Source organism: Hemiscyllium ocellatum, chromosome 14, assembly GCF_020745735.1.
Source record: "Hemiscyllium ocellatum isolate sHemOce1 chromosome 14, sHemOce1.pat.X.cur, whole genome shotgun sequence".
NCBI lineage: Eukaryota > Metazoa > Chordata > Chondrichthyes > Orectolobiformes > Hemiscylliidae > Hemiscyllium > Hemiscyllium ocellatum.
In genome coordinates, this window is record NC_083414.1 from 36386265 (window position 1) to 36402231 (window position 15967).

The following is a 15967-nucleotide window of genomic DNA, read 5'->3' on the forward strand; positions in this document are numbered from 1 at the left end:
GAATGGAGAATAGATAAATGGTTTAAAGTTAAAAAGAACCTTAAAACTGCAGATTCTACTGAATAATGGGAAATCAAAATGGGAGAGGAGATTTTGAGGATAAGGAATTAGTGAGCAGTAAAAATGTTTAAAATTCTCATTTTTAAATGGTTTCTTGAAAACTTAGTTTAGTTAAACTGCAAATTTATGGATATAAACCAACTGATGTTTCTTTTGCATAACGCCAGTATCACCAGAAAATGGAGATGCTGTATTTTGATAATCTTTTTCGCTTGATTTTATGGTTTGTGTACCTGTTAGACAAGACTCAACATCAAGAATAAAATTTACTGAATTTGGCATTTGTCTTGTAGAAGAGGCTCATATTATGACAGTTTTCACTGTCCCTGCACTCCCCATAAGAATGTACGCTCAAAGGAAGTGCACCACAGATAGTGCCCTGTCTCTCATCTGGGCTTAATTGAGCATGCATCCTTGCTGGGAGTGCAAGATTAGTAAATTAGACCTAGTTTTCCCAACAATATAGAATAGCAAACTGGAATACAGCAAAGAGCTTTTCAATAGTTCATATTTAAATAGGTTAAGTAGAGTAATTGCATGGGCACCTACCAGCTTAAGCATGATTTAACTTTACACCTTTTCATTCACTATTGTTATTGCATTTATGTTCTGGTTGTCAGATTTCTTTGGTGTTATATTTTCAGATTTGCAATGATATTATGGATATTGAAAATTATAAGAAAAATGGATGTGTTTTTCATGATAAATCAAAACAAAAAAGCAAAAAAAACTGCAGGTGCAGAAAAATCTGAAATGTAAATCCCAAAATGCTGGAAATGTTTGACAGGTCTGGAAGCATCTGTTGAGAGAAACAAAAACAAAAATGGCTGGAGAAACTCAGCAGGTCTGGCAACATCTATGGGAAGGGGGTAGAGTTAACATTTCAAGTGTGGTGACTCTTCCTCAGAACGCAGAGAACATTGAGGGAAACTGAGTTAATGTTCCCAGTCAAGATCACCTTTTATTTCAATGGAAGTTCTTCTCAACCTGGAAGTTGATTGTGAATTGAAATTATGTAAGTTCCCTGGTAATGTGATTGTACTTTGGTTCAATATAACTCTTATTGCTGAATGATAGTATTGCACTTGAGAATATTTCTTCCCCAGTGCATAGAGCAATTATATTTCCAGTGAGCTGCGAGAAGTAAAACAATTTCTTTTTAAGAACCTGTTTTTTATGTCAAATCGCATGATTAGCAAGACAGGCACTGCACAAATCGCATGAAGTGTTATCCTCTTCCATCACCCTTAAGAAAATTGTATTGAAAACTTGCAAGAACTAACAGAAAAGCTGTTACAGGTGTGCAGTAGACTTCTAGGTATGCTGGATTGTTGTGTTTTTGTACAGGTACTGGCGAACAACATTAGGTATGCAAGTTAAAAATGCTGACTGTGGCAACTATCGATTCTGCTATTCCTGCCGTGGGAAACCTGGCAGTAAACCTTCTATTTTGATGTTGCATGGATTTTCAGCTCATAAGGACATGTGGCTATCTGTGGTGAAGGTTAGTTCCTACATGCATCATTTATTTAGTTCTTTGAGAAGGTATCTAAAAGGTTATGATTATTAAAATTAATCCAAACTTCTCCTATTACTTCCTCACTTTCTCAGATCACCTTCTGTGTCTGCGCAATCACAGATTTGCTGAGCAATAATAGACAACAGAAGACCCTCTGATCCATCCAGCCTGTCCTCTATTATTGTGATGCTTTGTGTATCATGATAAACAGAGATTGTACCTCTCCCTGCGTTCTACTAGGAGAGGGTGAAAAAACATTAAAAATCCAGGCCATTGTAGGGAAGAAAATTAGGAAATTCCTTGCCAATGCATTGAACCTGCTCCAGGATATTTCTTAATTCCCTCTTTTTGTAGGAGTTAATCTCAAATCAGAAACAAGTCCAGCTCTAATTTGCAGAAATTCAGTGAAACAAGTCCATTGCTGAGCAGGCAGCACATTCCACAGATTAATTAATGAAGCGTCAGCGGGGTGTTTGTAACACAGTTTGCTGAAACATGTGTGACCAATAATTCTAGGCCACCTCAATACATTTAGGTTTCTGTGGGGTGGAGAACGTGGTCAAGATGGGGAGGGATTGGAGTGGGGGGATTGCTTCTAGCTACACAAGACCAGTACTGCAGGAACGAGCATCGCAAGGCCCTAATTAGCATAAATCTAGCAGCAGCTTAAGAAAACATTTGGGTTTGATCTCTTTAACTGTGTTCTTACAAAAAATAATCTGAAACATGTATGTTTTCACATTTCTCAACTGTAATGACTGGCATTGGACTGTGTTGTGACAGTGATAATTAAGTTTCCATGCGTCTGATATAGAAATATTCAAATAAGATAAGTGTAAAAGACTTAAGTGTCGTATTATGCACTAGAGACTACAGGGGAACCTCGATTACCCAACATTTGATTATCCAGATTTCGGATTATCCGGACAAGATTGAAAGGTACTGCTGCTTCGCTAAACTGTGTTACTCCGGCAATCGATTATCCGAACAAAAGACTCACCGTACGTGTCATTTGGATATTTTGAGGTTCCTCTGTACTTGAGGTGACCACTACACCAAACAGTAGTAAATATGAAGTTATCACACAAAAGATAAAAATAATCGCACAATAGTAGTCAGGAAAAAAATAAACCATCAAATTTATTTGCACATGAATAGTGGCCTGACTGTGGAAGTTAGGGATGTAAAGAGCATCTTTTAAGTAGATTCTGTACTAGATAAAGTTACCAGTCCTTCCAGACCATAGAAGAATCAAAAGAAGCATACGTGATGTCACTGGGATTGATTGAGTAACAGATAGCCATGTGAAATTTGAACTGAAGTAGCTTAATGTGGGTATTTTTATGTTCTTGATCAGTTTTTACCTAAAACCCTGCATCTGATCTGCGTTGATATGCCAGGCCATGAGGGCACAACACGTACTCGTGTGGACGATTATTCCATAGAGGGACAAGTGAACAGGATTCACCAGGTGAGTTACTCCTTTATTGTAAGTTTTGATTATTGCTTATGAATCTGAAGTTGCACTTTCATCAAATCTGGTGGCTTAACTGGAATATCAGCTTTCCTCATGAATCTTATAAGGAACCATTATTGGCTTTTTGCAGAGATAAGGGTTAGATTGATTTACCTGCATTTGTTGCACAGGTCAGATTGATTTCTCCAAAATGTGAAATTTTACATGATAGCAATATTAGTCTGATTTCTGTCAGCTCTATTATCTAGATTTTCTTCAAAAAATGACTTGTTTTTAATAACTGATGCAATCTAAAACAGAGTGCAGAACAAAATAAATGCAGTGAATTAAATTCACTGAAAAATATTCAACTGTATATTCAACAAAATCCTTCAAAAATATTCAGCTCAAGAACTGCATTCAGACAGTTTTACAGGAACAGAAAGAGAAAATCTATTGCAGTTATAGTTTTTTTTTAAATCAACTTTTTCAAGCATGTTGTGCTACACCTCTGGGGCAGATGGCACTTGAACCCAGACCGTCTGGCCCGTAAGTATGGGCCAATTTGCACCCAGCAAAGAAATTAGGGAAATGACCAGATAATCTCCCTTACTGTAATGTTCATTAAGGGTTAATTCCTGGCCAGGATACCAGGAGACATTTCCCACTCTTTCTTGAAGAGTGCCATAGGACCTATCACACCCACCAAAAGGGTAAAAAGAGCCTTACAAGATATTGGAGGCATAGTGTTGAGTTTGTTTAAAATGTTCCGAATGTTACAGGAACTTAGTTAAATTTTGTGGACAGATTCCATAAACCTGGCATGTGTTGCCTTGAGAGGTGATCTATATTGAGATCTCTAAGGTGTTAAAAAGATTTAGAAGTGGTAGATGAAGAGAATCTAGTTCCTCTTGGGGAAATCATGGACAGTACTTGAATATTCGTGAACAAGTGCTGATATTCAAATACAGCCAGGCATTTAGAAGGGAAATCAAGAAGCACAAAACAATGTTAAAATCTGGAATTTTTGTCTCCTAAATAGGCTGTGTGGATACTGAGAAACCAATTTTTTTCAAGAGTGAGATCAGTAGAGTTTTGTTAGGTAGGGATACCAGGGGAAATAGGAAGTTAAGATGGATGAATGAAGTTAATGTATGATCAGTCATGACAGAGCAGGTTGAATCCACTATTGCTTGTATTCCTAAATTTATAACAAAAACAGAAATTGCTGAAAAAGCTCGACAGGTCTGGTAGCATCTGTGGAGAGAAATCAGAGGTAACGTTTCAGGTCCAGTGATCCTTCCTCACAACTCAGGTTTGTATTCCTAAATTGATTTTCTTTTTCTGAGCAATTTTGTGTCTCTACTTGATCCCTTGATATAGCATTTGCCCCTTTAATGCTGTCGGCTTAATTTTACCAGAAATCATCTATCAACTTTCCAAGTTTCATGGAGGGTGAAATTCTCCATGGAACTTGCTGAAATTTCTCATGCTAATTTCAGAAATTTGCCTCATTATCATGCCCCACATGGCATACCGCTTGGATCATCCCTCCTGCCACTGCTGGGACTTCCCAGGATCCCTGGAGTGTACCATCTTTAAAGCCCAGCTGTGCCCCTGGTCAAGTCAGTCAGGATCTGCCCTTCACGGTAAATGTAGTGGGAAGGGACCCAAAAACAAACACACCTCAGAATACATAGCTACCGCAACTGACAAGTCATTGCAAATACAAATGCACATTTGTCAATGCATTACTATTGTTTGATGTGTCAGCATCACCTTCCAATCTTTCAAACAGTTGAAAACATTTGCTTTTATTCAGTAACAGTAAATGTGAACCAAACAAACAGAAGCTGCACTGAGAACAAACAGGGACTGCTGACCTTTTGAACAGGAACAAATTAATAGTCAGTGAGTGGTCACTGCAGCCAGCTCACATCTATTGGAACCGAGTGTCAATTCAGGCCTGTTTGACTTGTGTGTGATGCTGCTGCACTCCAACATGCAGAAGGTGATGGTGTCCTCCTGCTCAATGACCTCATCATCTTCCCCAGATTGCTGCTGCTGTTCCAGCTCCTCACCTATTTCCTGCTCCACTAGTACAGAGCGCAGCAGGTTAGGATAATGCAGCATACTCTGTCTGGAGTGTACTGCAATGTACCCCGACTGATTCAAGCATTGAAACCTCAACTTCAAGCAGCTTGTCACCTGTTCCACTGTGGCCCTGGTTGAAGAGTGAGCTGCATTGTACCTAAACTCCACCTCAGTCAGGGGGCTGTGTAACAGAAGTATGAACCATGATCACAGTCTTCCAGTCTCTTGTCTCACAGTACCCATCCTGCTAAAATATCCAGCCATGACAATTTAAGATACTCCTCCCGATAGTGGGACATAGAGGAAACCAACAGTAGTCAGAAGGAAAATTCATTTCTGATCGATCCATCATTTCCTCAAGCTATACTAAGTATACTAAGGTTAAACTTTAGTATTCAAGAATTGTGGAATACATTCAAGATTGCTATTCCTAAACACTGTCCTGGAACCTTTGCTAGTAACAGGGATGTATTTCAAAACGGCTAATGAGGACAGTATCTAGGTCATGTATAATGCTGCCAGGATCAAATAGCCCATTAACATTTATTGGGAAAAGTGAGGACTTCAGATGCTGGAGAGTCAGAGTCGAAGAGTGTGGTGCTGGAAAAGAACAGCAGGTCAGGGAGCATCCGGGGCAGAAGAGAGCAGTTTGGATGTGCAGGAAAATCTCTGCCAGATGTTAAAAGATACTTTGGAGCTTTGGACAGAAAGGAGAGGGGAGTGTGGGTGCAGGTTTTACACCTCTTGCAGTGGCAAGGGAAGGTGCCGGGAGTGGAGGATGTGTGGGGGGGGTGGGGTGGTGTGGGCCTAACAAGGGAGTCGCAGAGGGGATGATCTCTGCAGAACACAGGGGTGGGGAGGGAAATATATCTCGGTTGGTGGGGTCTGGTTGTAGGTGGTGGAAATGGTGGAGAATAATGCACTGTGTCCAAAGGTTAGTGGAGTGGAAGATGAGGACCAGAGGTGTTAGAACATAGAACATAGAAAAATACAGCGCAGTACAGGCCCTTCAGCCCTCGATGTTGCGCCGATCCAAGCCCACCTAACCTACACTAGCCCACTTTCCTCCATATGCCTATCCAATGCCCGTTTAAATGCCCATAAAGAGGGAGAGTCCACCACTGTTACTGGCAGGGCATTCCATGAACTCACGACTCGCTGAGTAAAGAATCTACCCCTAACATCTGTCCTATACCTACCACCCCTTAATTTAAAGCTATGCTCTCTCGTAATATCTGACTCCATACGTGGAAAAAGGTTCTCATGGTCAACCTTATCTAAACCCGTAATCATCTTGTACACCTCTATCAAGTCACCCCTAAACCTTCTTTTCTCCAATGAAAACAGCCCCATACGATCTTCCTACCATACCAGGCAACATCCTGGTAAACCTCCCTATCCTTGTTGTGCTTGGAGGGGTGAAGTTCAAGGGCAGAGGTGCAAGAAGTACAGGAGATGTGCTGGAGGGCATTGTTAATCACGTGAGAGGGGAAATTGTGTTCCTGGAAAATAGAAGGCCATCAGGAAGTTCCTGGAGTAATTGCTACTCCTGGGTGCAGACATGGCGGATGTGGAGGAATTGGGAATAAGGGATTGTGTTTTTGCAGGAGGGGAAGGTGGCTTGGCTCTTTATAGCATACGTAGAACAGTTCATCTTCCGTAGTTACACTGGCACTGTTCCCCACCTCTGCCTCTGCTCCATCGATCACTGTATTGGTGCCACCTCATGCTTCCACGAGGAGGTTGAATAGTTCATCAACTTCACTAACACATTCCATCCTGACCAGACCATCTCAGACACCATCCTGGATCTCTCCAGTGACCGACTCACATGGACATTTATTTCAAACCCACTGACTCTCACAGCTACTTGGACTATACCTCCTCCCACCCCCTCGACCTCCTGTTAAAACACTTACTCCCTATGCCTCTGCTTCTACCATATCTGCTTCCAGGAAGAGCAATTCCACTCCAGGACATGCCAGATGGCCTCCTATTTTCCAGGACCACAATTTCCCCTCCCACATGGTCAGCAATGCCCTCCAATGCAAATCCTCCACTTCCCGCAGCTCTGCCCTTGAACCCAACCCCTTTAACTGCAACAAGGATAGAACCCTCCCGGTCCTCACCTTCCACCCCACAGCGCATCATCCTCCACTATTTCTGCCACCTACAATCACATCCGACCATCAAAGATATGTTTCCCTCCCAAACCCATTTGTATTCCACAGAGACCTTTCCCTCTGTGATTCCCTTGTTAGGTCCATGCCCCCACCAACCCACCCTCCACTCCCAGCACCTGCCCTTGTTGCTGCAAGAAGCGTAAAACCGTTCCTTCACCTCCCCCCTTACTTCTATCCAACGCTCCAAAGGATCCTTCTACATCCAGCAGTGATTTTCCTGCACATCCACCCACCTCATCTACTGTGTCTGTTGCTCTCGATGTGGTCTCCTCTACATCGGGGGGACAGAAACTTGCGGAAAGTTTCAGAGAACAGCTCTGGGACATATTCACTCAACAACCCACCGCCCGGTGGCAGACCACTTAAACTCTTCCTCCCACTCCATCAAGGACATTCAAGTCCTGGGTCACCTCTACTGCCAAATCCAAGCCACCTGACACCTGGTGGAAGAACAACTCATCTTCCTCCTTGGACCTCTTCAACCACACCACATCAACATCAACTTCACTAGTTTCCAAAATCTCCCCTTCCCCACCTTATCCCAGATCTAACCATCCAACTCGGCACTGCCATCTTGACCTGTCCTATCTGTCCATCTTCCTTTCCACTTATCCACTCCAGCCTGTCCATGACCTATTACCATCACCCCGCATCTGCATCCACCTACTGTCTTCCCAGCAACCTCACTCCCACCCCAACCCCCACCCTCCTATTTATCTCTCAGCCCCCTTCGGGACACCCCCCCCCCCCACATTCCTGATGAAGGGCTTATGCCTGAAATGTCAATTCTCCTGCTCCTTGGATGCTGCCTGACCTGCTGTACTTTTCCAGCACCACATTTTTCAATATTAACACTCATTGTCAAATAAAGTTTGTTGTTAGATAGATTAACTTGATGCAAATTGAGGGACGCCTGCCTGTACAACAGGATTGTTTACTGTACAATTTTTTTCAAAACCATTTCAAAACTACATTGGTATATTCCCACTATTAGAATCCAAGTGGAGGGAAAATTCAGAAGTCCTGATAAGGAATACTAATAAAGTCCTAGACTAGATCTGCAAACTGATATAAAGACTGTAAGTGCCTTGGGGACAGTTCAGAGGAGGCTTACTAAATGGGGTTGTTGACTTATGAGGAGAGATTGGACAGGCTGGGTTTGTATTGCTGGAATTTCGAAGTCTAAGAGATGATTTGATTGAAACCTACAATGTCCTGAGGAGTTTTGACATGGTAGTTTTAGAGCAGATGTTTCCTCTTTTGGGGCAATCTAGAACGAGGGGTCACTGTCTAAAAGTTAGAGTCAATCATTTAAAACAGAGATTGGACAAAATTGTTTTTCTTAGAGGGTCATGAGTCTTGGAACTCTGTCCCTGTGGAAACAGAATCGTTAAATATTTTAAGTCTGAAGTGGATTGTTTCTTGATGAGCTATGATAGTGAAATGTTAATAAAAACCAGAAGAACTGCAGATGTTGTAAATCAGAAACAAAAACCGTGACTACTGGAAAAGCCCGGCAGAGCTGAGGAACATCACTGGACCTGAAACATTAACTTTGTTTTCTCTTCACAGATGCTGTCAGACCTGCTGAGCTTTTCCAGCAATGTCTGTTTAAGGGTTTCATACTTGATGACATAGGATTTTAATTAACATTCTGAATAAATGAACCTGGGTTCTCCTAGGGTAATTGAGCTGATCACCATGGCAACTTGTTTCTTTCCTTCAGCAAAATCAAGCATACTTTCATTTCTTTAATATGTTTAACCATTTCAGCTAATCCAAAGCATCTGTTTCGATGTTAACAAAGCTTGGATTTATTTTAATTTTATTTTAATTAGGAAATTACTCTGTGAACAGGAAAACAAACACATGAACTTACGATCCATATGATAACATCTCCTCAAAGCTGGTCTTTATTAATTGGGCATCATTCTCAATGACTGATTGCTCCTGAAGCTGATTAAATTCATAAGCTGATCCCTCCTTTCAGTAAGGTTTCAGAGGATAATCTCTGATTTATCGTCATGTGATGAATTTTCCAGAAAAGATAATGCCCTGGAAGCTCTCAGTAAATTGAAAAAGAAATGTATTGAATTTACATGCCACCATGTGTATTCTGTAATCCTCCACATTCTTTTTCTAGAACATTTAGCTTTGAACTTTTTAGAATTTACTTGGTGGGATTTGCTGTTTACTTGCAAAAGGAATCAGACCTTATTCCATCGATAAAGAAGCAGAGAAATGTGTGCCTCTGTAGAAACTATTCTTCATGTCACTGTGTCTTGTTTCTGAAGACAGAGAATCTGAGGATCTCAGTCAACTTTGTTGAGCTGAGCCGCAAACCTTGAAAATCTGTGTTCTCTCTTTTCCAGTTTGTTGAGTGCATTGGGTTGAATAGGAAACCATTTCATCTGATTGGTACATCGATGGGTGGTAACGTTGCTGGTGTATATGCTGCTCAGCACCCAACAGACATCTGTGGCCTAACACTCATCTGTCCTGCAGGTAGGTTCTTGCTGACTTGGAACTTCAGTTTAGGAGGTGAAACACTGACCTGCACAAAAACAGAATATCGTGGATGCGAGGAATCTGAAATGAAAACAAATATTGCTGGAAATACTCATCAGGTCAGGCAGCATCTGTGGAGACAGTTTCAGAAGTCCATATTTCTGTTCAAAGGTTTTTCATCAGAGCACTGACCTATGAAATTTTGTCAATTTTCATGATTCTTGACCAAATTCCAACAACATTATTTTAAGGCAACAAATTTTGTTAATTGAATATGTTTTGTTTTCTCATTCTCACTAACTCCTGTGTTAGGAGATGCTCTCTTGTAGTGACATTGCCTTCAGTTTGTGTTGATGCTTTGGGTATTTGGACTTCTACAGAAGCAGAATTGGAAGAATTCATCAGTATCACCAATAATTATCAACCATCCATTAAATATAAGGTCGCATCACATAAAGAAAACCTTGATTTCCTAGATACTACTGTAGTTGAATTGGCACCAGGCAACAGGTAGAAGTCAGCAACCAAATTTTGTTTTTGAAAATAATTGACATAAAGTTCTGTGCACATAAAGGCTATTGCCGTAAACACACCTTCTTGACTGGTCACAATGAATGTGTTTCCATTGCAAGGCCATAAAGCTGGAATGTTTTAACCAGGCAGTTACTCTGGTTTCTCTTTATTGCATGTTAGACCTCAATCTCAGCTTTAAATTTAACACTTTACACGGTGGATGTTATAATCGCATCAACCAAATTTTTTCTCCAGCTTTAAGTGAGTTGTTAGAACCCTTGATGATTTTTCTTTATTTTTATCATTTTTGGTTTCGATCTCTGAGCTGTGAGCTGAGAACTGAAGGTGACCTTGGACTCTGAGCAGCCACTTTGTTTTTTAAAAAGGAACACACAAACTGGTTCAGAACTGAAAATTAATTGCTGGTTGATTCTTGTTCAAAGAATGTTCCAGATATTTTGGTTCTGGAGATGCAATATGCTGAAATAGACGATAGATGTTCAATGTGAACTGGGACCACACAGGGAAACAACCAGTCTAACAAACTTAGACCAAAGTTTGAACTGGTTTTTGGACTGCGTTTAAGTCAGAAGGATTGTGCCTGGGAAAGCTACAACCTGAGGTTTGATTGCTCCCTGATTGTCCTCCCATTTTGTTTGGAGAAAGTTTGGAGAATAGAATCTCAGTTATAAGTATCAAGTGAATATTCCTCAGAGCCTATTGGAAGCTATTCTCATCCACTGGTGTCTTCAGAAACCAAGCAAGATTCAATCCCTTGTGGCTGTAATGTGGAGTCTTTTTAAGTGAACTGGACAGTTTTCTCATTTAGTTTTTCTTTTGATTTATCCCTTAACTGTCTCTGTTTGTCTCTCTGTCTTTTTGTGTGAGGTCTAGAATTAAATAACATTGTGTTTAAACGATTGGCAGTACATTACTTTGTTGTTTAATTTTGCTCTGCTAAAGCTACTGTGTTATGAATAAATTGTTATATCTTTTTGTTTCTATGAACCTAGTGTCTGTTTGTTCACAAAGTCTAATATTGATTATTGAAAAAGACTGGTTAGGAACCATTGGGTAATTTTGAGAAACATTGAGTAATTTTATTTTATTGTGTTGCAAATATAGGAACAGGGAAGTGGTTTTGATTTTGCTGTGTGTCGTAACATAGGATTTTACATTCATTTCCAAATAATTTATTACGTCAGTGATTTCAGGTTTTTCAGGTTCCTAGTTATCTGAGATACTTTGTTGCCAGGTTTAACACTCTACCCTCTCAGCAACCTCCTTCTCTCTACCCCTCCTGCAGCCTCTCCCTCTTCACCCCGCCCTCTCCACCTCAGGAAACATTTCTTTTTCTAACGTAAAACACCCCTACTTGTGCCTAAAGGTTCTGGGTCAGGTATCAAGAGCAGACAACAATTTTGGATTCTGTTCCACTTCATGTGGTGCACTTATATTACACAACTAAGCAACTTTACATACTCACAATGACACTAATTGCTTAGAAGCCCCAGAAACCTGTCTGTCTCAGGGGGTCAATCCATCAATGGATCTCCCAGTCTGATTTTGGAGCAGATGAACAAACTGTACCAATGGGTTATTTATGATGTGTTTTTGAAAATACTTATTCCTTTGCTTTGAATGTACCATATAAGGTAATATCTGGGTTTGGCCCATTTTAATTGGTTTTTGATGGTGCAAGAATGGTGTAGGAGGGAGGGCTTCAGGTATTTGGACAATTGGACTGCATTCTGGGGAAGGTGGGACCTATACAAGCAGGACGGGTTGCACCTGAACCAGAAGGGCACCAATATCCTGGGAGGTAGGTTTGCTAGCACTCTTCAGGGGGGGGGGTTTAAACTAATTTGGCAGGTGGGTGGGATTTGGACTTATAGTCCAGAAAGTAGGTTAGCTGTTTTTCAGGATGTCCAAGAATGTAGGGAGGCTGTGGAGAAGGTAGCACTGACAGGGAATACTTGCGGACGCAGAGATGGGCTCAAGTGTGTATACTTCAACGCAAGGAGTATCAGAAATAAGGTGGGTGAACTTAAGGCATGGATCGGTACTTGGGACTATGATGTTGTGGCCATCAAGGAAACGTGGGTAGAAGAGGGACAGGAATGGTTGTTGGAGGTTCCTGGTTACAGATGTTTCAGGAAGATTGGGGGGGGGGGGTAAAAAAGGAGGGGGAGGGTGGCGTTACTAATTAGAAATTGGATAATGGCTGCAGAAAGGCAATTCGAGGGGGATCTGCCTTTGGAGGTAGTATGGGCTGAAGTCAGAAATAGGAAAGCAGCAGTAACCTTGTTGGATGTTTGCTATAGGCCCCCCAATAGCAGCAGAGATGTGGAGAAACAGATTGGGAAACATATTTTGGAAAGGTGCAGAAGCCGCAGAGTAATAGTCATGGGCGATTTCAACTTCCCAAATATTGATTGGAAGCTCTTTAGATCAAGTAGATTGGACGGGGGCAGTGTTTGTGCAGTGTGTCCAGGAAGCTTTTCTAACTCAGTATGTAGATTGTCCAACCAGAGGGGAGGCCATATTGGATTTGGTACTCGGTAACGAACTGGAACAAGTGATGGGCTTGTTAGTGGGTGAGCATTTTGGTGATGGTGACCCCAATTCTGTGACTTTCACCTTGGTTATGGAGAGGGATAGGTGCATGCAACAGGGTAGGTTTTACAATTGGGGGAAGGGTAAATACGATGCTGCAAGACAGGATCTGAGGAGCATAAACTGGGAGCACAGGCTGTCAGGGAAGGGTGTCATTGAAATGTGGAACTTTTTTAAGAAACAGATACAACGTGTCCTTGATATGTATGTACGTGTTGGGCAGGAAAGAGATGGTCATGTGAGGGAACCTTGGTTGATGCGGGAGGTTGAATGTCTTGTAAGGAGGAAGAAGGAGGCTTACATAAGGTTGAGGAAACAAGGTTCAGACAGAGCGTTGGAGGGATACAAGATAGCCAGGAGGAAGCTGAAGAAAAGGATTAGGAGAGCTAAGAGAGGGCATGAAAAATCTTTGGCAGGTAGGATCAAGGATAATCCCAAGGCCTTTTATGCGTATGTGAGAAACATGAAAATGATGAGAACGAGGGTAGGTCCGATCAAGGACAGTAGTGGGAGACTGTGTATGAGTTGGAAGAGATAGGAGAGGTCTTGAATGAGTACTTTTCTTCAGTATTTACAAAAGAGAGGGATCGTATTGTTGAAGAGGAGAGTATGAAACAGACTGGTAAGCTAGAGGAGATACTTGTTAGGAAGGAAGATGTGTTGGGCATTTTGAAAAACTTGAGGATAGACACGTCCCCCGGGCCTGACAGGATATATCCTAGGATTATGTGGGAAGCAAGAGAGGAAATTGCAGAACCGTTGGCAATGATCTTTTCATCTTCACTGTCAATGGGGGTGGTGCCAGGGGACTGGAGAGTGGCAAATGTTGTGCCCCTGTTCAAAAAATGGAATAGGGATAACCCCAGGAATTATAGGCCAGTTAGTCTTACTTCGGTGGTAGGCAAAGTAATGGAAAGGGTACTGAGGGATAGGATTTATGAGTTTCTGGGAAGACACTGCTTGTTTAGGGACAGCCAGCACAGATTTGTGAGGGGTAGGTCTTGCCTTACAAGTCTTATTGAATTCTTTGAGGAGGTGACCAAGCATAAGGATGAGGATGAGCAGTGGATGTAGTGTACATGGATTTTAGTTAAGCATTTGATAAGGTTCCCCATCGTAGGCTTATGCGGAAAGTCAGGAGGCATGGGATAGTGGGAAGTTTGTCCAGTTGGATAGAGAACTGGCTAACTGGTTGAAGTCAGAGAGTGGTGGTAGATCGTAAAAATTCAGCCTGGAGCCCAGTTACAAGTGGAATTCTGCAGGGATCAGTTCTGGGTCCTCTGCTGTTTGTAATTTTTATTAATGACTTGAAAGAGGGAGTCAAAGGGTGGGTCAGTAAATTTGCAGATGATACAAAGATTGGTGGAGTTGTGGATAGTGAGGAGGGCTGTTGTCGGCTGCAAAGGGACTTAGATATGATGCAGAGCTGGGCTGAGGAGTGGCAGATGGAGTTCAACCCTGTCAAGTGTGAGGTTGTCCATTTTGGAAGGGCAAATAAGAATGCGGAATACAGGGTTAACGGTAGGGTTCTTAGTAAGGTGGAGGAACAGAGGGATCTTGGGGTCTATTTTCATAGATTTTTGAAAGTTGCCACTCAGATGGATAGAGCTTGTAAGAAGGCCTATGGTGTATTAGCGTTCATTGGCAGAGGGATTGAATTCAAGAGTCGTGAGGTGATTTTGCAGCTGAATAGGACTTTGGTAAGGCCACATTTGGTGTACTGTATGCAGTTCTGGTTGCCTCATTTTAGGAAAGATATGGAAGCTTTGGAGAGGGTGCAGAGGAGATTTACCAGGATGTTGCCTGGAATGGAGAATAGGTCGTACGAGGATAGGTTGAGAGTGGTAGGCCTTTTCTCATTGGAACGGCGAAGGATGAGGGGTGACTTGGTAGAGGTTTATAAGATGATCAGGGGAATAGATAGAGTAGACAGTCAGAGACATTTTCCCCAGGTACAACAGAGTGTTACAAGGGGACATAAATTTAAGGTGAAGGGTGGAAGGTATAGGGGGGATGTCAGGGGTAGGTTCTTTACCCAGAGAGTGGTGTGGGCATGGAATGCGTTGCCTGTGGGAGTGGCAGAGTCAGAATCATTGGTGACCTTTAAGCGGCAATTGGATAGGTACATGGATAGGTGCTTAAGCTAGGACAAATGTTCGGCACAACATCGTGGGCCGAAGGGCCTGTTCTGTGCTGTATTGTTCTATGTTCTATGTTCTATCACTGTCCTGTTTGAAGTCATCACCAGATGTATTGTATCTGACCTCTTTTCAAGGTTATGCTTGAAGAAACACAGGCAGCTCCCATCGGTGTTATCTCCAACTCCTTTATCCTTGTGGGCAAAGAAATAATGAGGCGCAATATTCCAACACTGTTTTTAAACTTTGAAGACTTCTGGCAAGAATCTATACAATTTTGCACAAACGCAACCAACAACAACCAGGCTTCCGAAGCAAGGGCACCTGACCTGAAACATTGACTCTGATTTCTCTCCACAGTTGCTGTCAGACCTGCCAAGCTTTTCCACCAGTTTCTGTTTTTATTTCTGATTTCAAGTGTCTGTATAATTCTTTTACTTTTCTTTTTCATTTCTGTAATTTCCCCTGCTGCCTTGCTGTTGTCATAGCCACAATGTAGTATTTTTGGTGCGGGTACAAATTTCCTCTTTGCCAATCAATGAAATGCAACATGAGATAAACCCAGCCCGCAGAGCTTCACCAAAACCAGTTTACATTCATTAATAGTAAAGAAATAAAACAAAGTTACAAAATTGAAAATTATTAATATAAGTGTAAATAATACATTGACATAAAGAGCTATTGTATGTACTGGTTTCCACTGCAGATGGTCATCTTGGTAAGAAGATGGCTCCTGACCCCCTCTCATAATGGCCTCTGGAAAATAGTTGCTGGCTCCCAGCACCAGCCCCAGCCCTAGCCCTAGCCTAAGCATCCGGCTGATCCTCTATCTCAATGCCACGTTCCCGCTTTCTCTCTGTACCCCTTGAGGCCTTTAATA

At 41.8% G+C, this 15967-nt stretch overlaps 1 protein-coding gene across 2 annotated transcripts in view; it reads left to right on the top strand.

The window, feature by feature from the left end:
- The window catches only part of abhd6a (abhydrolase domain containing 6, acylglycerol lipase a), a 120997-nt gene that overhangs the window by 77167 nt on the left and 27863 nt on the right, over window positions 1-15967 (top strand). For both annotated transcript variants that reach the window (XM_060835175.1, XM_060835174.1), the window contains exons 3-5: window positions 1408-1564; window positions 2937-3050; window positions 9685-9817. In XM_060835175.1, the coding sequence (XP_060691158.1) occupies window positions 1408-1564; window positions 2937-3050; window positions 9685-9817 (404 nt within the window). The remainder of the gene's footprint in view (window positions 1-1407; window positions 1565-2936; window positions 3051-9684; window positions 9818-15967) is intronic.